This window comes from Salminus brasiliensis, chromosome 1 (assembly GCF_030463535.1).
Source record: "Salminus brasiliensis chromosome 1, fSalBra1.hap2, whole genome shotgun sequence".
NCBI classification, from domain to species: Eukaryota; Metazoa; Chordata; class Actinopteri; order Characiformes; family Bryconidae; genus Salminus; species Salminus brasiliensis.
In genome coordinates this window covers 84,880,213-84,898,833 of record NC_132878.1, presented here as the reverse complement: position 1 = coordinate 84,898,833, position 18,621 = coordinate 84,880,213, and the positions used below count along the sequence as shown (strand labels likewise).

General features: G+C 39.5%; 1 protein-coding gene and 1 long non-coding RNA gene across 2 annotated transcripts; one reads left to right on the top strand and one right to left on the bottom strand.

The window, feature by feature from the left end:
* Nucleotides 1-457: 457 nt before the first annotated feature.
* rpgrip1 (RPGR interacting protein 1) lies at nucleotides 458-17,943 on the top strand. Its single transcript, XM_072658681.1, has 28 exons — nucleotides 458-542; nucleotides 668-718; nucleotides 869-986; nucleotides 2,750-2,955; nucleotides 3,915-4,020; nucleotides 4,197-4,211; nucleotides 5,647-5,790; nucleotides 6,080-6,185; nucleotides 6,715-6,738; nucleotides 7,110-7,256; nucleotides 8,563-8,636; nucleotides 8,881-9,089; nucleotides 9,200-9,306; nucleotides 9,422-9,472; nucleotides 9,562-9,741; nucleotides 10,246-10,363; nucleotides 10,942-11,454; nucleotides 11,979-12,133; nucleotides 12,419-12,773; nucleotides 14,109-14,305; nucleotides 14,581-14,625; nucleotides 14,765-14,959; nucleotides 15,103-15,166; nucleotides 15,742-15,830; nucleotides 15,938-16,127; nucleotides 17,182-17,266; nucleotides 17,468-17,595; nucleotides 17,723-17,943. The coding sequence occupies exons 1-28, from the start codon at nucleotides 458-460 to the stop codon at nucleotides 17,941-17,943; spliced, it is 3,978 nt and encodes a 1,325-aa protein (XP_072514782.1).
* Nucleotides 8,786-10,275, bottom strand: LOC140536717 (uncharacterized). Its single transcript, XR_011977623.1, has 3 exons — nucleotides 10,243-10,275; nucleotides 9,542-9,735; nucleotides 8,786-8,888 (listed from the first exon to the last, which is right to left on the bottom strand). It is a non-coding gene; the product is annotated as an uncharacterized lncRNA (long non-coding RNA).
* Nucleotides 17,944-18,621: the final 678 nt, after the last annotated feature.

Here is an 18,621-nt window from a genome sequence, read left to right as displayed (position 1 = left end):
CCTGCTGTTTTTAGGATACTGACACCCATATAATGCAGAATTCTCGAAAAATAGATTAACAAAAGTTGTGTGTATTTTAGCATGATACAACTACACTAGCAACACCCTACCAACCACCTAGGGTACAAAAGCAACCACCAAGCAATCCTCTAGCAACTACCTGTAACACAGGATACCTGGATTTTCTTTAGAAAACAGGTGATTTATGAACCGTTTAAATTATGCTGAGGTTCCGATCCCAAAACCAATGAAAACTGAACATGGGTATCTGTGTAGAGCTTCTGTACATGTTGTCTTTGGGCCATTTCTGTCCAACCAGGGATTGACCCTGATTCTGGAATGCATTTTCATTTCAGTGGAGAATCTCCATTCAGAATGCTGAATAATAAGTGTGAGTTAGTGTTGTGTTGAATCTCAGCCTATTCGTCTTTAACAATGACCAGAGATACCAGTCAAAATGTCACTGACTGTGGATGAAACAGCAGGGGACCTTCCAGTAAGGGACGTGGGCCTGAGAGGAGGAGCCATGACTGTCACACAAGGTGTGTAATCTATGTTGGTATTTTTGTGCATGTCCAGATGTTTATACATGTATTGGCATAGTGTGTATGAGTGTGTGTGTGTGTGTGTGTATGTATCTAAATGTATATCTTTGTCTAACACTCAGAACAAGAAGCAAGGTCCTGGAAAAGACCACCGCAGGTCTTGAGCATTAAAGGTAGGACATGCATCCCGGACCACTTTACATTTCATAACACATCTAATTGAGTGATATTGAGTATTCTGAATGAACACAACATTCTCACACTGATTTGTTCATATGCCTTGGCTCCTTTTTCCTCAGTGTGTCATGCTCTCTCTCCTTTAGAACGTCAGCGTGTGTTCAGGGTATCGCGAGAGCATCTTGAGGAGCAGTGTCTCCGTCTGCAGGAAGAAAATACGCTTCTCAAACAACACACCCGTATACAAGAACAGAAACTACGCAGGTAAAACACAGTATTGTGTAATATTTTAACCTAAAAATGACACTATTAAAATTATTGTTATGCTCCACTGACTGTAATAAGGAATGGCATATTTGACACTCCAGGCTTGGCACACTGCACTATGTAACTTTGGTGAAGCGGGCAGGAAAATGCTTGCCAGAACGGCACAAAGCTGTGTAACCTGAGTCGTATTTGTGTAAAATGCTATAATATTTCTCTACATCCTCAGTCCACATGCTTCTTTCATCGTAAGTCACAGTGTACCTGTCCGTTTTTTTTCCAGAAATGCATGTGTAAAGCAAAGGGATAGTAAAGCACAAATTATACTTCCCGACTGTAGAGGGAGCCCAGGAGCAAGACATTCTCACATAACGCCGCTTTAAAGCATTTTACCTTAAAATAAAGGTTTCAAAATCATGTTAATGCTCAACTGATCTGTAAGGGAAGGAGAGTAGTGTCTCTCTCTTTACACCCCCGGCTCAGCTTGCTGCTAACTGCACTATATAACTCTGGCAAAGTGGTTAGGACAGTGCTCTCAGGAGCTGTGTAACGGTACACCTTATTTGTGTAAAATTCTGTAATATTACTCTATCACTTCAGTCCACATGCTTCTTTCACTTTCAGTGATGGTTCTGTTTCTCTCAGCTTTTTCAGAAATGCATGTAAGCTTGTGCTTTTGGGGTTGGCAAAGTGCAAATGACACTTTGCGACTGTAGGGAGAGCACATGAGCAAGAAATACCAAATCTGACCTAATGCTGCTTTTAATAAAACATTGCAGGTGCACATTGTAGCTATGTTTCTACTAACGTCCTGCAGCAATTCCCAGTCCTGCCCAGCAGCTTGTTGCCATCAAACACAGTTAAATAAATAAATAAATCAGATATGTCATCAGATATGTTTTTGGCTTGCAAAGAAAGCTGTTTTTGATGTAATTTTATGTATGTTGTGAATTCTGTACTGTTAGATCACATGGCATCCTGAAATCCAATCAGAGCCTTCCAGCACAAGATTCACTTTCTCTGCTATATCTGCTAGTCTTTTCTAGTCATTTCTCTCTCTGAGTTAAATGGCGGTATTCCATTTAAAACCCATCTGTACTTCCTGGTTGTGTTTCTTTTGTGAATTCCAATCCAAAAACTTACATACTTTACTTACTACACAGACATTCACTTCTAATAGTGTGCACAAATGTTTTAACCAGTACACTATATGGACAAAAATACGTGGAAACCTACACATTACATCTACAGAAGCCTTTATGACAGCCCATTCTTAAGCCTATAACATTAATATCGAGTTGGTTCCACCTTTGCAGGCAGCAAAGCATTGGAAGATGGTATGTAGTCTGCTTCCACTGTGGTCTGCTTCCACAAATGCTTCCACTTTTTTCAATAGTACCACTCACAGGAATATCTAGGAGGGAAGAAATTGCTTGGGAAGAACTGACTTCTTGTGATGGTGCCAACCTATTACAGTACCACGCTGGAATTCAGTGAGCTCTTTATAACGACCCATTCCTTCACTAATGTGTGTAAAGGCAGACTGCATGATTAGGTGCTTGACTTTTACAGCTGTGGAAATGGGTCTGTACAAAACACCTCAATTCAGTGATTGTGTACAAATACTTTTGTCCATGAGACTAGGCAGCCTTTGTGCCATGTAAAGGGATACTGTCACACAACAGGCAGAACAGGCAGTTCTGTTATGAAAGCCTCTGTATGTTGGAGCAAGTGGTGGCATTCTCTTTATCTCTGCCTGTAAGGTTGTCTACTAAGGTGTTAAGGCTGAGGTATGGCCATCCTGGCTCAGCTGGGGGACGGGAGGCTGACACAGAGGACACTATTCAAGAGCTGGAGACTCGTGTGGCCACTCTGGAAAGCCAGAAAGAGGCGCTGCAGAGCAAACTCAGTGTGGCCAGACAGCAGATTCTGAGTCTGACTGGACGATCTCACCACAGACCACGCACTGGTAAGGGAAGTTGTCAGGAGGTCTCTATAAAAAAAATATTCCTTTTAAAAGCATGCCTCTCTCTGTTGGTAATTCTATAGCCATTCTTTGATGAATATAATGACTGTTAATAGTCTGTTAAGTGCACCTATATAGAAGATACTTGATAAAATGTTAGATACAAGGTTCACTATATGGATAAAAGTATTGGGACTCCTGCTCATTCATTGTTTCTCCTGAAATGTAAATGAAAGGGTAATAAAAAGAGTTTATCCTGTTTTTGTTGGTGTAACAGTACAGGGAAGGTTTCCTACTAGATGTTGGAGCATTGCTGTGAGGATTTGATTGCCTTCAGTGACAAAAGTAAGGTCAGTGTGTTGGATGATCACCACCATTCCTCAGTACTGAAGTAATGGATAGAGCACCGTCATTCCAGAGAACACTGTTCCACTGCTCCACAGCTCAATGCTGGGGGGGCTTCTATTCGCAATACATATATGCATTTGCACAGTCAAATCCTTACAGCAACGCTCTAAAAAGTAGCAGAAGGCCCTGGACAGTACAGACTGTTGCTCCAATAAAAGCAGGACTCATTTTAATAACCTTTGAAGAAACAATGAATGAGCAGGTGTCCAGATACTTTTGTACATATAGCAGATTTCCTCAAATCATCACAAATGTTTACTGCTGTACCTTTGAGAGCATACTGTGACATTTGACAGCAACTGTGTGACGGTGTGGTACAGCAGCTCCACTGTGGCTTTCTTACACACATGCACAGAGTTACTATTTGCACTTTTTTGTTGCCTTGTTCTTGTCCTAAAGCAACAACAATAAAGTTAAACCTGTCTATAGATTGGAGCATTTCTATAAGTTCATTCATCATGATTTACACATTGTATACAACAAGTGCCAGATTTAGATTATATAAAAAAAAGAAAAATGGAGATACAAGGTTTTGTAAAATATCTATCTTTTAGCACGAGGTGTAGAGGGAGATGGAGGGGTCAGACGGGCGGCTCAAACAGCCCCTGCCCGCTATGCACACAGCTCCCTGGAGGACACCAGAGAAGAGATTGAGAGATTGTAAGTGTGGGCCTCATGTTTACTGTGAGCAGGTGCAGATAATGGTGTTTACACCTCTGTAATTGTTCAATAGTACATCTTCAAATTATCTACCCATGTAGAGTAATGTCTCACCCACTCAATCCCTCTGTTTTTCTCTCTTTCTCCCTCTTTCTTATTCCTCTCTATGTGTACAGACATGCACTACTCAGGTTTGTGAGCAGCTGCATTTACGTAGTTTGCACAGAGGCCTTCATTAGGTTTTGCTAAGGCAGCACAATGTAATTACTAAGCAATTAGCCAGCGGCAGTGTTATTTACTGCTTGTATTCGTCAGTGTTACCTCATCACAAATTAGGACAAGTATATCTGTCTATTGGCCAATGTTCTGATATTTCCCCTGATATTTCATTTTTTCCTCAACACTGAAGGTAAAGTAATAGATGAAGTATTTTACTGTAAAGTAAAAGTATGAGGGTTCTTTTCTTTAGGGCTCAAACTTGCATTTATTGCATTATTTGTTCTTTAATACAACTGAATCTGAGAACATGAGATTTTCAGACTTTCCAACCAAATGGAATGTAAATGTATTAAAACTTTAATATAAAGATATTATTACTATATTATAGACATTTTACGATATTATTACTGTGTAATCGTTGGATGACCTGTAGTTCTAAAAACTCTTACATTAGTTAAACGCATGTGCTGGCATTGACTGTAGCTCTTCTCTGTAAGGATGCTTTTCAGTTGCATAGACTGTTTATTGTTTTATGATGTTTATCATTTTATCTCATCTATAACTTTGTCTTCTCTATATTCACAAATTTGCAATGACTTATCTTCTCTTATTTCTTCACTTTTCTTCCCTGCTCCTCTTCCCTTCTCTTTTCATCTTTCTTCTTCTTTGCTCTTCTCTTTTCTGTTCTCTTTTTTATTACTATTCCCTCTTCTTTTCTCTTTATTCTGTGTTCTTCTCTGCTACTCTTTTTTCTCTTCTTTGCTCTTTATTCCTTGCTCTTTTCTTTCCTGCTCTTCTTATCAATCGTCTCTTCCCTGCTCTTCTCCTCTCTTCTTCTCTTGTTGTCCTTGCTTTTCATTTCTTTTCTTTTCTTTTCTCTGCTCTTCTCTTAATTTTTCTTCTTTGCTCTTCTCTTCTGTGCTCATTTCTTATTTGCTCTTCTCTTTTCTGTTCTCTTTTCTGTATTACTATTCCCTTTTCTTTTCTCTTTATTCTGGGCTCTTCTCTACTCATCTTTTACTCTTCAATCGTCTCTTCCTTGCTCTTTTTCTCTCTTTTCTTTTTGTCCTTGCTTTTCTTGTATCTTTGTTCTTGCTCTTCTTTTTCATGTTTCTCTTATTTTTTTATTCTTTGCTGTTCTTTTTTTCTTTGCTCTTCTCTTCTTTAATTGTATCTTCTCTTATTTCTTTTTTTGCTCTTCTCTCATACTCTTTTTTTGCCTTTCTCTTGTAATGTTTTGCTCTTCCTTTCTGTGCTCTTCTCTTCTCCGCTCCTCTCTTTCCTTCTCTACTCTCCTTTTTTTTTCATTTTGACTTCTTTTCCTCTCTCTCTTCTTCTTTTTGCTCTTTCCTACTTTGGTCTTCTCTTTCCTGCTCTTCTCTTCGCTTCTTTTCTCTTCGTCAGCAGATCTAGTGTTCTAGAAACACAGAATATGAGGGTAACAGAGCTTGAGCTGGCTGCTCAGTCCCTCAGAGACACCCTTAAAGAGAAGGAGAGAGAAATAGAAGACACAGTGAAAGAGCTACGCAAACAACAAGTTGATGGACACAGGTGGAGAAAAGTTTTAAAAATGGTTTGCATTAAAACAAATTGTGTGACAAGATGGTAAAGAATGTTAATTTCCTTTGCATAGATCCTAAGTTGCCTTTAAATTCACCCAGCAAATATTTATATAATCCAGCAGATGGCGCTCTGGGACATTAGGTGTTATGACCTGGTCATGTCTTGATTTGAGATGTTTTAAACATAAGCACAAGTCCCTCATTGCAGGAGAATTCCAGGTGTCTACACATTCAAAAACACTCACATCAGTTACACATTGTCTCTCCATTGTTTACAGACTCAGCATAAAAGATAATGTAGATGTGATCAGACTGCAAAAACAACTTTCTGAGAAGAGTACGGCTCTTCTGGTTCTTCAGGAGAAGTTCACCAGTCTGCAAGAGGTGAGACAGATTATGTAATAACAAATGCTTAGAAATAGATTAGCATTTGTATGGTAAATAATTACAATTTTATTATAATCATTTCATAATAAGGACACATATCATCGTTAATCAAATGATCATTTCACAATTTTATATTGGTGTAGGAGTAAAGCTTACATTTCAAAATGCACCATTCACTCCCCAGTCCCCAGTTCAATTCAGTATTCTTCTGCTGTCATGAAAATCAATGTTTTTACCCATATCTGTCTGTAACGGCTAAAGCAGGTTTGTTCTGCCTATTCATACTGAAGTATGAAAGACAGGGATGCCTCAGCAGGGCTGGCCTTTTGAATGAGGCACAATACAGGGCAGCCTGTTAATAAAGGGATGTTTTTAATGGTAATGTAAAACAATAATTAGGAATGCTTTTGGTTCATAAACCCATACAATTGTTGTAAATGGAGAATGACTTGGCATTTGACTTTATGATTTTAAGCATTGTGCATTCAACTTCCTCCACCTTTTTTTCTATTCTTTTCTTTACTAGGCTTATGAGACCCAACTGGAGGAGGTGAGTTTTCTAAATTCTTCTTGTAGTCAAGTTGAGTTACTTCCTATCACTCTTGCTAGACAAACTCTAAATGCACTTCAGTCCTCTGACATATCGCTGACTCTGTGGCTAGCAGCAAAAATCACCCAGTAGGATTCCTGTGGCAGTCAACAGATCCACCAGGGTATAACACTGACCTGCAGTTCGGAGCAAATTATTATACTGCCTTTACTCTTTACTAACATTTATAGTCTGCTCAATGTGAAACACTGTCTGAGTTTAATTTGTGGTAGTTATACTTGCATATAAAACACTAGGTTTTTACAATCATTAAATACTTTAGCACTGTCATTACTTTAATAATGTGTGTTATTATCTTATATGCTCCACAGGGCCAGAAGTCACTGCGAGAGAGCCAGGGGGCCTTGTTGGGAAAGGTGGAGGAATTGAGCGAACAACTGAAACAGGAAAAGCAAAGAGTGCTGACACTAGAGGGTCAGCTCAGTACTGCTGCTCTCTCACTGCAAAACCTGGAAGAGGTATTACTATTTATGTAATATTTAGATATGGCAAAAATGTAATGCGATGACACCTGAAAACAATATATACCAGGAGACGCTAAACACATTTCGTCTTAGATGTGCTAACCTTTTGAAGCCAACATGCTAGCACACCAATACTAGCAAAAAAATACTGAACGACTATAAGACCTCAAGTAGATCCCTCCTGTCTTTGTATATTCTGTATTTTGTGTATATTTTGTTTGCATTTTGTATTTATTTAATATAATTTGTATATAACTTTATTTTAATATGTTTAGTATGTATATAGTTTTGTCCTCCTGTAGAGTATCAACCTGAGCCTCACCACAGGCATTTCAATGCATAAATGTCCTGACATGTTGTGCAAATGTCAAATAAACCTGAAACTTGAAAACTTGAAACTTGAACTAATGTAATTAGGAAGTAACAGTGGAGTCAATCAACCACATTTGGTTTTTCAATGGGTGAGAATTTAGTAAAAAAAAAAAAAAACACTTTTGGTTCCGTAAAGGGCCATTTTGTACAAGGAGCTTTAGAGTAGTACGTAACCTTGACATTGACATCCTAATCCTTTGAAGGTTCTGTATAAAATATTGTTATGGAACCAAAAATGGTTCTTCTGTGGCATCACTTAAAAAATCTTTTGTAGTACCTTTATTGTTAAGAGAGTATATCTATTATAAGCTTAAATGTCCTTTTAAGTTTATGTCAGATCTAAATGTGCACTTTTTCTGTGATAAAATTTTATGATTGTAAGTTTTGCAAGCCACACTTCTGTCCATCACCAGATTTGACCAGTATTCCCCTCTCATTCCCATATACAATCACGTGAAAAGGGGCAGCTGTATCTGTCCTATAGTCCTGTACTGTAGTGACCCTAAACACTTCACATTTCACATGAACATTTTCACTGATGATTAAAACCAGGCATTCATTGCAAGAATGTAGCCCGTTTGAAGCCCGTTTTAGATGAACGTCAGCTTCAATAAGCAATGTTTGACATGCAGTATGAGGACAGCAGCAATACCAAGCCAGCTGTGACTGGCAAAGTAGGCCAAAAGGAACACATGTGGGAGATTCATAATGACCCAATATATACAGTGACTACACCGATACACTAAAAAAGCATTAAATGTCCAGGATACTTTAATCCTATGAGTGGTTTTGTGGTCTGGTCTTCTTGCCACCACTATGTAAATAAAGCGGAGAAGTGGCACTTTTTCCACCTCAAGCACTGATTTTCCACATTGCACCATATTGAGTTCTCAATGACTAAATCATCATCTGTGGTTGTGTATCTTAGCTTCAGGAGAGGGTCTCAGACCTTGAAGGGGAGAGGAACCTCTTGAAGAGAGGATATGACACTCTTCTGGAGAGGTGGGTAACAGTGGCGCATCCCTGTAAACTCAGCCTCCATTGAGCATTTCGATAAGTAGACCAACTGGACTCGAACATTGTTGTAAATAACCAGTTAATTCACCAGAGGAGGGTGGGTTGCTCTCAAGGTTTCCCCCTCCTGCTCTGAGAGAGTTTATCCCAGACTTTGACGTGAGCTGACGTTTGGATGCAGATGCACATTCACTGAAAACCATTTCATTCTGTGTTCTTTGTCGTTCTCCAGCACCTTGTCTGCCCAGAGCCATCAAGAAGAACATGAGGACAAAGAAAGAGAGCGGGAGCGACTGAGAGAGGAGAAGTGGAGAGCTGAACTGCAAAGACTTGAGGAGAAGCTGGAAAAGGAAAGGAGAGAGAGGGAAGAGCTTGAAACAGAAAAAGAAAAGATGAGACAAGAGTATGAAAGGACTCAGGAGGAGAGAGAACAGGAGAGGGGTAAGAGTCGGGCTAGGCTATGAATACTCTTTAAACTTTAAACTAATTAATCTTAATTAGTTATTGCCATGGAATTGTTCATAAAACATGACAACTGTTTTGTCACACAGCTCAGGCCACTGTCCTCAGAGAAAAACATGTCTGCATGGAGCAAGACGTTCTACAGCACAGACAGGAAGTGGCATCTCTACAAGAGAGACTAGACAGAGTGACAAAGGTCACAACTTATTAAAAGTCACAACTTATTAGAGTAAAAATAGCAATGCTTCTTCACCTAACAGCCGAACAATCATCTATTTTTCTTTTCTACCTCTTCTCTGTTTATGTCGCAGGAGTTTGATATGAGTGTGGAGGACCTCAGTGAAACTCTAATGCAGATTAAGGTTAGGCAATATGCTTTTTTTTTTTTTGGAGAAAATTCATACATGCATCTGTACAGAAGGACGTTTTACCTTCTCTTTTCTTCCTCCAGGCTTTCAGACTGAAGCAGGAGAGTCATGAGGGGCTGCGATTTTTGGTGACTGATGAGAAGGTGGTGGACTCATCTCAAGACCTGGCTGCTCTACAGGCCTCACACGCAGAAACTGTGGTAGAGCTTCAGAAAACCCGAGACCTGCTTTTAATGCAGCATCGTCTCTGTAGTGACCTGCAGGTAATCAAACACATCCTCACACACTGTATAGAGACCATATACATGCAGTATATGCTCACTAAGTACTATGTTAGGAACACACTAATAATACTAGGTAGGTCAATCTCCAAGAATTAATGACATTGATTCCACACGATGACATCGAATCATTGGAAACGTCCCTTTGAGATTCTGTACAACGTCATGGCCTTCTGTTGTTGTAGCCCATTCACCTCAAGGTTTGCTGTGTTGTGCTGTTCTGTACACAGCTGTACAGAATGATCACCTGACTTACTGAAGACCAGTTTGGCCCATCTGTGTTGACTTCTGCAGAAAGTCTGCATAAATTGCAGGATCTACAATTTGATTCCACTGTTGCCACACGATTCAGATAATGATCAGATAATTACATGAATGAGAAGGTATACAGTTGTTCCAAATAAAGTGCTTATTGGTTGTACACGGGGACTACATTTCTTGCACACTAATAACACAGTCATGAAATCGATGGCTCCACTTTACCAGGCTGAGCTGAAACTAGAGATGGAGAGAGCTGAAATGGAAAGAGAGGACAACAGAAAGCGGGTCACTGAAAAAGACAAACTGTTGAAAAGCAGGTCTCTTCAAATCAACAGCTTACAAGGTATGGAAATAATAAGCACATTAATTTGCTACCCAATTAAACAGGTGCACTTATACTGCGTTTCATTTGCCTTAGAAGTCGGAGTTGGGCATGATGTCACACCCTAGTTGACAGCGTTCCACTTAATTTTTTTGTCAGTGTTTTATGGTAAATCTAACCAAATTATGTTCCATTTTTTATGTCCCAGGTTAGCATTGCTATTGATATTGATAATGGTATTTTGTGCATTCAAACACCATGGAAACACGTCCACAAAAAGAATTTGGACAGTACTGAGTGTATGACTGATTTAATAAGATATAAATTGATAGAAGTGCTACTGCTCGGTGTAACCATCTTGGATTCTGAACTTGGGGTTGGTGAGGCTCTCCTGACTTTCCGAGTAGGACATCTAACTTGTGGGGAAAAATCCGCCATTCTGAGTTCAAATGGAATGCAGTATTAATTTTTGAATAGAAACAAGTAGTCTACAGTCATTAATTATATTAATGTAGCTGCATTCATTTTATGCATGCATTGTTTAGAATAATGGCCTATTTTTTACTCAGTATTGTCTTGCTTTTCTTTTATTATGCCAGGTCAGCTAAAAAACGTAGCCTACAGTCCTAGAAACTATAATCGGACCATGCCACAGCAGTACACCTGGACGGGAGTGGAGCAGGAGGTAGTCCAACTAAAGGAAGAAGATTCCAGCTTCACCCAGCTACGGGAGGGAGAATCTCTGCTTGAAATCCATCTCTTGGGAGCCATATTTACCCCCATAGGACTGAGAATCATGAAACAGGACAGAGAGGGGGACATCAGGGGTCACCAGGAGGTTGTCACATTTTGCACTTATGCATTCCTAGACTTTGAAGTGCACTCAACGCCACTGGTTTCAGGGACTCAGCCAAATTATGGCTTCACATCCTCCTACGCACTTGCTACCCATGATCTCACGAAGCTCGGTGGTCAGGGAGCGTCAGTGCATGCTGAACTACATCAGGCCCTGGGAGGGGTGCGATTCGTAACCAGGGGCAGAGTGAGGATTCCCCTGGTGGGGATGCTACAGCACAGAGGAGAACAAATAAAAGGAAGAGCCAATATCACAGGTCAGAGAAATGATAGGTTAGTGCGAGTTCATGGCCTGTACTCAAGTCTGCACTTGCAGGTTGAGGTCTAGCTTAAGTGCACATTTATGCTAATCCAGGTTTAGTAAACATGCGAAAGCACTTGTTAAGACCACAGTCCAGATGTCTAGACATACTTCTGTACCTTAAAGTGTTAGCATTTGTCCAAAATCCATGCCAGCTTAAGTATGTGGGCAGAAAATGTTTCCACATTTGCAATGGTTCATTTTCGGACATAGGGGTAAGATAAACATGCATGTAAATTAAAGAAATATTTAATTTATTACTATCTATTATTACTGAAAAATATATAAGTACTCGAAGCTGTGGGCTTCAGGCAGGCCATTATTCTTCTAAAGCAGACTAGTAATTAGCTAGTAAGATAAATAAAATGGGTAAGAAGAAAACATTTACCATGCAGTGAAGTAGAAGGAACGTTTTTAGGGACTTTTTTCATGTTGATTCAAAAACAGACTTACCCTTTCACTTTTCTTTCTTCTGACCAGGGCTTGAGGGGGAGATACTAGGTGTCCTGGAATTCTGGGTCCGGCTCTATCCTCAAATGGAGGCAAAAGAGGCGCACACAGATAGGGTCACAGACAGAATGTCTGACAGATGGCCCACACACAAACCTATGGACTGGAGTCATGCACAGCCAGTGGTAATGGACTGGCTGCAGTTCTATTGTTATAAATTATTGCTGTAGAATTTTACCGTTTCAGTATTAAGGTGAAACTGAAGTAGTTATTATTAGTTATTAATTATTATTTGGCTTTAGCCATATTGTTATGGAAAATAATAGCATTGGGAACATCACATGTAGGCTGAATTTATAGGCATTGCCTATAGTCCTTGCCTGATCTGTAATTTACCTGTAAAAACTGATTTAGCAATTATTAATCTTGATATAGTAAATTAATTACAATCCTTATTCTTGCTTTTACAGACTCAAGAGTTCTTTGACTATGGTGGAGGGATACCAAATGAGCTGGAAGTGGTACTGGAACGCTGTGTGGGCCTCAGCTCACGTTGGCCAGGACTTCTTCCTGATTCTTATTTAACTTATCGTCTTTATGATCTGCCGCCACACTCCACTCCCACAGTGCTGTGCTGTGCAGACCCTGTGTTTTCAGACTCCACCATCTACCCACTAGCTGTAACAGTGGATCTGATGGAATACCTGCAGGTGGGCAGCCTATGGGTTTATGTGTTTGATGACAGTGAAGGCCAGGCTCCGCATACATATCTGGCCAAGACACCAGTTCCACTCCGGGCCCTGGCAACAGGCAGACCAATCAAAGGTAAACTGAAGCAGAGCAGATTTGATATTTAAGAGCATTGCTGTTATGCTTGGTGTTCACTCATTGCCTGAATGAAGGGATAAGAAAAAGTACTATTAGTACTTTTACTAATTACAGCAGTTGTTCTCCAGGTCAGCACTGTATCGCTTTTCAGAGAGGAAAAAAAACACACTCTCTTAGTTATCACTTTCCAAGTGGTAATTGTCAACTTGCTGATGGCACATTTTAAAGACTAACAGTGATTGTGTGATGGCTGTGTATGCTTTGTCAAAAAAAGGTGACTGTACATGTATATTCAAGGTACAAACAGTGTAACTGTACATGCAAAACTATAACAGGTGTCAAACAATGCATGGATTCAGTAAGTTGTTCTTGTTGTGCTTGTTGTATAAATAGTATGTGACTTTGGTTGGGGTGAAAAATGCTCAGATGTGGTTGTGCAAGTCTATTTGCCACCCTGTTATTTTGCCTCCGAATAAAATTGTATTAATAGAGGTCTTGTGGAAAAAGCAAGCTCAAGTAATAGCATAGCCTAGCCAAGTGTAGCATAGATTTTAATACATCATTTTTAACTTTTAATATAGCTTTTAATAACAGGGACTTTTGATATATTTCTGAGTCTGTATTTCTGCATATTTCTTAGAGTATTGCTATCCTCTCTGGGTTCTCTGGGTTTGCTCAGTGTCCAGTCAGCACAGTGTGCAGCTAGCTAGCTGAAGAGGTTGTAGTAGAGTCTTTGTAGAGTTATCTTTTAACCTAGCATCTAGTTACCTAGCACACAGCTAACTTTATCAGCTTCATGGGCTCACCAGCCGTAGCACTTGGCTTGCTTTGTTGGTTTCCCTGCAGTCAACATCTGAGCAGTGCTTCACCTAGTCAGCTTTTGGGTTGAAAGGCTTTCAGTAACAGGTTGGATATATGCACATTTTTAGGGCCATACATAAAATGAGTTGAAACTGTTATGTAACAGTTTTGGGGGTTTGGAACTGGCTTTGGAATCATTTAGGCTCCATTACTTATGTTGGTTTTGCTTTTGAAAGAGGTGTCACTTCCATGTACTTCTGATTATTCAAGGTAAATACAGGTTTCCATTCATTTTTCAAATGTGCATATTTCTTCCTTTTCATAACATACAATGGCTGGAATCAAGACAGGGTATGTGTAGGCAGAAAAATGCACATGCATGCCCCTTTAATACAGTACAATTAAGTACCCTAAGTAAAGCAACGTACCATCCCAGAGACAGTCTGGTACCTTTTTAACCTGTTATTAATTCAGCACTACAGCTTTGCTCTTGCACTGTGTCAGTGAAATTAATCTCTGGCCTTTCATCAGGTGATTACGTCCTGAGGGACCCTGCAGGGGCACCTAGAGGCACAGTGAGGGTGCATCTTCAGTGGAGGTATCCGTTGCAAACACCAGAAGCTCCTTCTAGATCAAGTGGAAAGGAGAGAAGAGAGAGGGAAGGCGAAAGGCTGGAAAAAAATGAAAACAGAATTGAAGCGTTACACAGGCCCATTGCTAAGCCTAGGGTAAGTGTTAGATATATTAGAATTGGAGACATGGATTTACTATACAAACAAATTGTAAAGTAAAAAAGATGACTGGATGTCAGCATATTATGCATTTTACATATTAATTTACCAGTTGGTTTTGCTTCCTGGTCCTTCTTAAAATGTAGATAAATGAATATGTTTGCCATAATGCCTATCTTAACTTTAATATGTTTGTGTATATTTGCATACTTTATGGATTAATAAATGTATATAAAAATACATTCATTAATTGCATATGTCTTCATTTTCAGCTAAAAACAGCTCAACAGAGTCCCCGGAAAGATGAAAGAGACCAGGTAAAGATCATATTGCACTCTTTTAATGTTTTACTTACACTACTTACTTTTTACCTGTTTTTATTAAATATCTTTAATATTTTTAATAATTATCAAATTATTCTCCTACTATTCTCTGTTTTCCTTTATTTTGTTTTAGCTAATGCCCCGCCCTCCGCCAATCAAAATACACAAACCTGATAGCTCACCCGCTCAAACTGTTCAGATGAAGTTACTTAATAAGGGTCGAGTCAAGCCCACCGGCTCACCTAATTCAGACCGCACTACACACTTGCGATCACCAGTCTCTACAAGCAGCTATCAAAGGCGATCAGCGAGTGATACAAGTGTACAAGTAAGATAAAGAGATGGTGATGCTTTTAAAATCTGTGTTGATTAAATGTCAAAATACAAAAATCAAGTCTCAAGCTCTAGACTTTAGTTAGTTCCAGCTGATTCATAGGTGTATCATTAGTCTTTTCTATTTTCTCCTTAAAGGATGTCATAGGGGTGGAGGAGGAAGAAGAGGAGGAAGGTAAGCAGCAGTCTAGGAGTGTGAGAGGTGAGAAAGTTTTTGTATGTGCAGTCTTATACATGTACATACAATGCTGTGTTTGAAATTGTTTGAATTGAACCTTTTAAACATTTGATTTATTAAAATATCATAAAAATATTAGCATGATTAGCAAAGATTGTTTTGATTTGCCGTTCTAAAAATCCTATGAGCAGTTCTCTCTGAAGGTTTTCTTGGTATTTCACCTCCATCATTCCTGTAAATTGCCATTTTTTTAATTACATTACAAACTGAGGGGACTCCTCTATTTTCTCATAGTCTTTTCCTGCTTTATAAGCATCAGTTATTGTATTTTTTTTAACTAAAAAGCCATAGACTGCTGTTTAGAGGAGCCAATGGCTGCTGATTGTTGGGACAAGGTTTTAGGAGTCAGCGTATTATAATTCTTTGCATTACTCTGCCTTTCCTAAGGCTGACTGCAAACAAGACAATTACAAAGGTCTGACACCTTGGTAAAAAGTAATCTGAGCTCATTTTTGGTGACCTAACCTTTACATGGTACATCTTTTTCTTTTCACTCTAAAATTGTCCAAAACAATTTTGTTTTGACTTCATCTGAGCAGCTCAAGAGGACAGCGATATCCCAGAGTCTGAAGAATCAAGTGGCAGTGATGTGATAATAGTCCCTCAACCACCAAAACCTGTCACAAAGGTACATGAGACAGTTCATAACACTTTAAATTGCATTTCCACCAAATGTAATCTTAGAAAAATGGAGGAAAATTTCAAATAACTTGTTATGTATATTGTGTCTTTCAGAGGGACCGACTTCGAGTGGAGATCTTATCCCTCTTACTGGACCCTTCCTCTAGTGTTGCATTGAACCAATCTGTGCAGCAAGTCTATGTGGAATATCGCCTCTTGGGTGTTCCTATGGAGACCACAGAGACCCCCATGTCTCTAAGGAAACCAACAGAGGGGGAGGAAATACATTACAACTTTTCCAGAGGTAGGTAGACTATTGAGTGCTACTGTATTCATTTGCCTGTAGGGTACACTTCTTACATCTACTCTCTCTTCTCTTTCGTTCCTATATCTGTTTCTGTGGCAACCCACCTGGCTCCTTAGCTTGCTTAGCCTGAACTTTGATAGAACACCATACAGAACAATCAGTATCAATGAAACTACTACTCTAATACTGCTCCCAGCTTAAGATTTACAATATGTCCAAATGTTTGTGAACACCCCTTCTAACGAATACATTCAGCTACTTTAAGTTGCCATGTCTAATGCCAGGTGTGGGCTAGTGGGCTATAAATCCCCCCACGCTTGATTTCAGAAGAAACGGTGAATGAGCAGGCATCCCAATACTTTTGTCCATATAGTGTATCATAACTATCTTTCTGAAGACATGAAACTTGAACCTACTAGGAGTAGATGTATGTAGAAACAAGACAAACACTTACATGCTTGACAGCTTGACACCATCATGTTCAAGTCCACTTGTCCCCACATCACATTGCTTTAAAGACCCCTAATAAACCAAAAAGAAAACCACTTCCAGCCTGCCAAAACTGGTAAAGTTAAAATATGAGTTATGGCAGAGATTTGCAGCCTTGGTTCTGGAGAACACCATGCCCTGCACATTTTAGTGTTTACCCTGCTCCAAACACACCTGATCCATCTAATCAACAAATTAACAAGCCCTTCCTGAGTCGACAATTGTGTGTTACAGCAGGAATCCACTAAAATGTGCAGGGTAGAAGGTCTTTCAGGACCAGAGTTGGGAACCACTGGGTTGTGAGGAAGAGGCCCATTAAAAAGAATGGTTCCTGAATGGTCCATGGCTTACAGGTATGGTTCTGGGAAAACAGTCTTTCTTTTACATTCAGACATGACATCTCACTCACAAGGTTCCTGAAGGAACCAAGTGTGGTTCTTCTGTGGCATCACTGCTTTTTGGCACCACTGTTTTAAAGAATGCAGGCAGGACATTAGAGTAATGTATATGGAATTAGCATGCCTGTCATCCTGCTTCAATGAAACGTTCTATTTTCTTTCAGTCATACATGTGGACACCATGGAGGCGGCTCTTCTGCGGCACTACCTTTACACTATGCTGGAAGGCACTGATCCCAACAGGGGCAGGTAAACAGAGCCTGATGATCAGATTAACAACACACTACCTACCTGGTGCTGTCAGTGATTAAGGAAGCAAGGAACTGTTGTTCAGTAGAACCTAACCTGTAAAACAGAAGAGGCTGTAACACATAATATTACAGATTATTACACCTTTTAAATTCCATAAAAATGCTGTGAGCTTTGATGCTAACCTGTGTAATCCATCAGGTTAAAGTTCACTGTGGTCAGTGAGCCGCTGGATGAGGATGATGAGTGTGAAGATGTAGGCCAAGCCTATCTGGATCTTCAGGAACTTCTGCTTACAGGAAATGATGTAATTGAAAAGCAAATTGACAGTAAGTTGAGGTTAACCTTTTAAAGGGGCATTGAGATGGCACCAGCTATGACATATCAATATAAGATATTATTGTTAGTGTCATTAATGAAGTAAAGCATAGCTGAGAATGAGTCTTCTTCTCTCAGTCATCAGTATGGATGAAGAGCAGGAAGTGGTGGGGAAGCTGCGAGTGTCTCTGGAGGCTGCTCAAGCTTTAACAGGAATCTACTGGGAGTACCATGACCAGAGAGAGAAGAAGGAGTTAACAACAGAGGGCACAAAGGACAATGAAGAGGAGAGGAAAAAAATGAAAAAGAAAAGCAAGATGCAAGTGACTGATTTTGATGTTGATGATGACTCTTTCTAAAGGAAAACAATAAATATTTTTTTCTGAACATTTATTTTATTCTAAATGTAAATAAAGATTGTAAAGATTGTAAAGCTGACACTGTTTTGTGTTGTATTCGTATGTGCTTACACCAGTATTTTTGAAAGGTGCATCCTTGATTTACAATATCCAGAGAGTTAGAAACTGAAATAATACCTGGAGAAGGATCTGGTGTCTTTATTATAATTCTTTATTGCTATGTTTCTTTATTGCCAAGTTTGTAAAATTAAGAGTTAATTTATTAACCCTTTAGACTTTTGTGAGTTACACTGATCTAAATAACCCTGCATGATCTATACCAATGACAGTAGGAAACATGGACGGTGCACCATTTCTCAAAAGTGAAGCCAAGGTCTAGCGCCTCTGCTGGCTGGTTGCACTATGATGTGTAGCTCTGTTCATGCCCATATGTTTTAACCTGTCCTTCCATCTCCAATTCCAACAGTTCTAATATAGACCCAAGGTAATCAGTTTTATTCTGCAGTGAAGTGATTGACAATCTTGCCTGGAAGAGACTGTTCGTCTGCATGACCTGCATCTCACCCTTTCTGTTCATTATATGAAGTAGCTGAAGTTGTACTGTAGAAACATTCTTACTGGACAAAATAAGTATCCAGGGGAAAAATCTGGATCTGGCACTGCGCAGAATCTGGTTGC

Coding starts and splice junctions, on each gene's coding strand:
- rpgrip1 (XM_072658681.1), top strand. CDS start 458: ATGTCACTGACTGTGGATGAAACAGCAGGGGACCTTCCAGTAAGGGAC. Junction 719..868: donor GCAGGTCTTGAGCATTAAAG/GTAGGACATGCA, acceptor TCTCTCCTTTAG/AACGTCAGCGTGTGTTCAGG. Junction 2,956..3,914: donor TCACCACAGACCACGCACTG/GTAAGGGAAGTT, acceptor TCTATCTTTTAG/CACGAGGTGTAGAGGGAGAT.